The sequence below is a fragment of the Apium graveolens genome, chromosome 5 (assembly GCF_009905375.1).
Source record: "Apium graveolens cultivar Ventura chromosome 5, ASM990537v1, whole genome shotgun sequence".
Lineage (NCBI taxonomy): Eukaryota > Viridiplantae > Streptophyta > Magnoliopsida > Apiales > Apiaceae > Apium > Apium graveolens.
In genome coordinates, this window is record NC_133651.1 from 183,620,333 (window position 1) to 183,624,351 (window position 4,019).

Below are 4,019 nucleotides of genomic sequence, written 5' to 3' on the forward strand. Positions count from 1 at the left end.
AAATCGCGTAAACATAGTCGTCGTAACGTCCGATTTTCTTTAGACTGTTTTTGTGCATAACATTAGGACCTGAGAACCCCCTCCTAGATTATGACCATTGCCATGTTTAGATAGTTCGTGTTACGAGCTTCGTTTGGATATGTAGTTCGTTCGATTCCGATGCACGATTTAGGAGAAACGACCGTTTCAAGTAACGGCATTTCGCGAACGAAACTTTTCCCCTCGCCTTACTTTGAAACATAGGTTAAAGACCAAAAAGGGTTAATTAAGGTATGAAACATTTATGGTAAGTGTGTTAGGAAGTTGGTAAGACACTCGCGAAGGAATCGCCTTAAAACTCATAAAGGTTAAATTATTAAAAATGGTGGAGCCGAGGGTACTCGAGTGACTTAAGCAAATCAGTAAGCGCAAAACAAGCGTTAGAGTCTAAGTTAGTTAAAGTATAGATTTACAAGTGACTTTGGTTTAATTCCAACTTACTTGTTGTTTATAGGTTACCAGACTTGTCCCGAGCCTTTTATCACCCCAAGTCGCTCAGGCAAGTTTTCTACCCGTTATAGTGTTGTGGTGATGTATATGTGTATTTGCATTATCTTGCGATAGATGCATGTTGGTTAATTAGCAAATGTTGCAATATATTGAAGCATGCTGCTATGGTATATATATATGCATGCCTGTTTCGTATTCTTTCCATATATATCTGTTGATTCAGTTGATAATACCTATGCTAGAGGATAGCGGTAATTTGCATATACCCTTAGTATAGGGACCCAAAGGTGAAAATATTTTCTAAAACCGGGAGTCGAGGATCCCGAGTAGATTTTGTATATATGGATATAAATATATATATATATACTTATATATATATATGGTCATAGTTTTCAAAACTATTAATCGAATAAGGTTTATTCGATAACTTTAACTTTATTTTATTATTGAATATTATTCGAATATTAATTCGAGGGCTTATGACTCTTTTATATTATTTATTGAATATTATTTGAATATTCATTCGAGGGCTTATGACTCTTTTATATTATTTATTGAATATTATTTGAATATTCATTTGAGGATCTATGACTCCGATTATTTGCTGAGATATATTCTTTATTTTATTAAAGAATAAGGTGTCAATAATCAAACTTATTTTCGATTATTCAAATAAAGATAGTACTTTCATATAAGTATATCTTTGGTTATTTAATACTCGTTTCAAGTATAAGTTTTAATACTTCTACTTCAATTATTTTTATAAAGTTTATTCTTTATGGGAATATTATTTAAATAATAATATTCAGATATTTTCTAAATATTCTGGGGACTGATTTACTTCATTAAATCAGCTTTACTCCAAACACTCTTTAAAGTGTTTTCGAGTCTTCAAAATGATTTTTAAAAGTTAGAGCGGATCCCAAAACTCATTTTTATATTGAAGATCTTCCTTTTTAAGGGGATTTAAATACTCGCTCAAAACCTGAGGGATCCGGCTCTGTGGTGTATTTTATATTCACAACAAGGTTGCAGTTTTGGTAAATGAATTGATTACTTACCCAACGTTCGGGAAGTAAGTCCATCTATTGAGTCGGCATAAGCAACATGGGCTCAGTGGGCGTCCATGATAGTGTAAGTGGCTCAGTGGGAGTCCATCAAATGCATAAGTGGCTGAGTGGCAGTCCAGCATAAGGTCCTATTGAGACCAGGGTGATGACCAGTGGGGAATTCGTCCATCTACTAGTAGAAAAGGTTACTTATTGATATCTTTGCCTGATCAGCGAGATACCTGGTTTATGCCAAAATTCTTTTCCTTTCCCAAAATTTATTGGATGTTTCAAACTCTGTTCATACTTTACATGACAGAAGTTTTCAGGAAATGTATAAAGAAGATGTATATGTGGATATATATATATATCAGAACTTAATGAAGTATATCATAACTTCATTTCCTTTCATAATATTTCAAATTTTTAATCTATTCAAATCTTGTCTTGTAGTCTCATCTATGTGATGAACTGGTAAAAGCTCATTATACTTTGAACAGTGGTAATTCAAGTAGCTTTATAAATGATATAAGTATAGTGAAGTATTTGGTAACTTCATCCCTTGTTTTTACTTATATCTAGTAAGTAATTATCTTACACATGATAAAAGATTCTAGTAAGTATCCATTTAGATACTTATATTATTGTTATCACTATATATTATCTTGCGAGCTGTAAGGCTCACTCTTGCTTTATTTCTTCATCACACAACAACAGTTAGGAAAGATAGCCAGACTCCAGCAGACCCAGCGCAAGCGCGTGGGAAGCGTCCCGCGTCTTCCCGATGATGTTGTGGCTGCTATAGCTGCAGAGGTAGATCTATTGGTAGATCAGGCACTCTACTTTTGAGAATCAAATTATGTATAATTATAACTTGTGGCAGATAATGGCAATTAACTGTAAATTATCAAGTAATCATTTTGGGTTGTAATAACTTTTAAATTGTGGATTCAAAGACTTGTACTTATTTCAATTTCATCTCTGAGACTATAACGGGTTGTGGTGTGTGTTAGTGTGGGGTCACAGCGTAAGGTTATTTATTATTAATTAAGTGAAGTGATATTGTGGAAAGAAAGACCGTGACGACCCGGATCCCCGACCCCGGATCTGGGGGTGTTACATAGAAAATCTTGAAGAGGTCTATGTAAGTGAGCAAGTGATGGGTGATGAACCTAAGGCGAAAACCATTTCAAGGCTTGAGTCACTGATCCAGGTGGCCACATCAAGATTGGAGGAGATGCCCGTGCATCACGACCGATACAGTCAGATGATTGTGCAAATGATAGCGGATGAGCTTAGGAGCGTGGTCAAGAGGCTATGTGAGGACGCTACCCCCGACACCGTAAGGACCCGTGAGGAGGAGACCGAGGAGGAAGCTTAGGACAAGTTCTAGGGGACTTGACCTTTAGTTGCTTGGATTAGGCTACTCCTTTTATTACTATGTTATTCGTTTCCATTTCTAGACTCTCGTACTGTTTTAATTCGGATCTGTTCGTACCTTTCAACTTGAACTATGTTGAATTCAGTTATGTACTTTCCTTGATTCCTATATTTGCTCTTTTAAATTTCTTGCTTATAACCATGCATCACCTTTATTGTTATATTGAAAACTGTATACCATGATGACTGTAAATAATACCCTAACTTTGTATCACTTAAACTGTATAACTCTTATTTTAGAAAATGACACCTAAGAGAGCTCGAGGAAGACCTACAAATAACCGAAAAAATGAAGGAGAAAACCAAAACCCCGATATAGCACAACTTTTGGAATTGGTACGCCAAAAAACTGCTGCTATAGCCCAACAACAACAACTTTTTCAACAAATACACCCACCTCAACCACCCCCAACAAACATCATTACTTTCAAAACATTCTAATCTGTAAAACTCCCAGAATTTAGAGGAACATGAGACCCGGTAGAAGTTCATGCTTGGCTTAAGGAAATGGAAAAGGCCTTTGCCTTAACATATGTTGGAGATAATCATAAGGTGGAGTATGCCACTTACTTTCTTAAAGGCGAATCGAATTATTGGTGGGAGACAGCAAAAGCTTTAGAAGCTGCTGAAGTTATTACTTGGGATAGGTTTAAGAGAATGTTTCTGGATATGTATTTTCCTCGCTATATGCTAACACAAATGGAGATGAAGTTCTTCGAGGTAAAGCAAAACAATATGACAGTTGGAGAATATGAGAAGAAGTTTACAGAACTTTCTAAGTTTATGGGGGAGTATGTTGATTCTGAAGAGAAAAGGGCAAAAAGGTTCCAACAAGGATTGAAGCCTTGGTTAATGAGTCGTGTGGCAGCTTTTGAGTTGACTACTTATGCTGAAGTGGTTCAGAAGGCGATGGTAATTGAAGGCGAGAGTGAGCAAAATCAAAAGGAGAAATACAACAAGAAAAGAAGATTTAAAATGGGAGAAGAAGGCTCAAGTTACAAGGGCCAAAATCAGAGAACTAATCAAAGGCTTAAACCTTAG

General features: G+C 35.9%; 1 protein-coding gene across 1 annotated transcript; it reads left to right on the top strand.

The window, feature by feature from the left end:
- Positions 1-3,485: 3,485 nt before the first annotated feature.
- On the top strand, positions 3,486-4,019 carry LOC141660516 (uncharacterized). Its single transcript, XM_074467504.1, has one exon. The coding sequence runs from the start codon at positions 3,486-3,488 to the stop codon at positions 4,017-4,019; it is 534 nt and encodes a 177-aa protein (XP_074323605.1).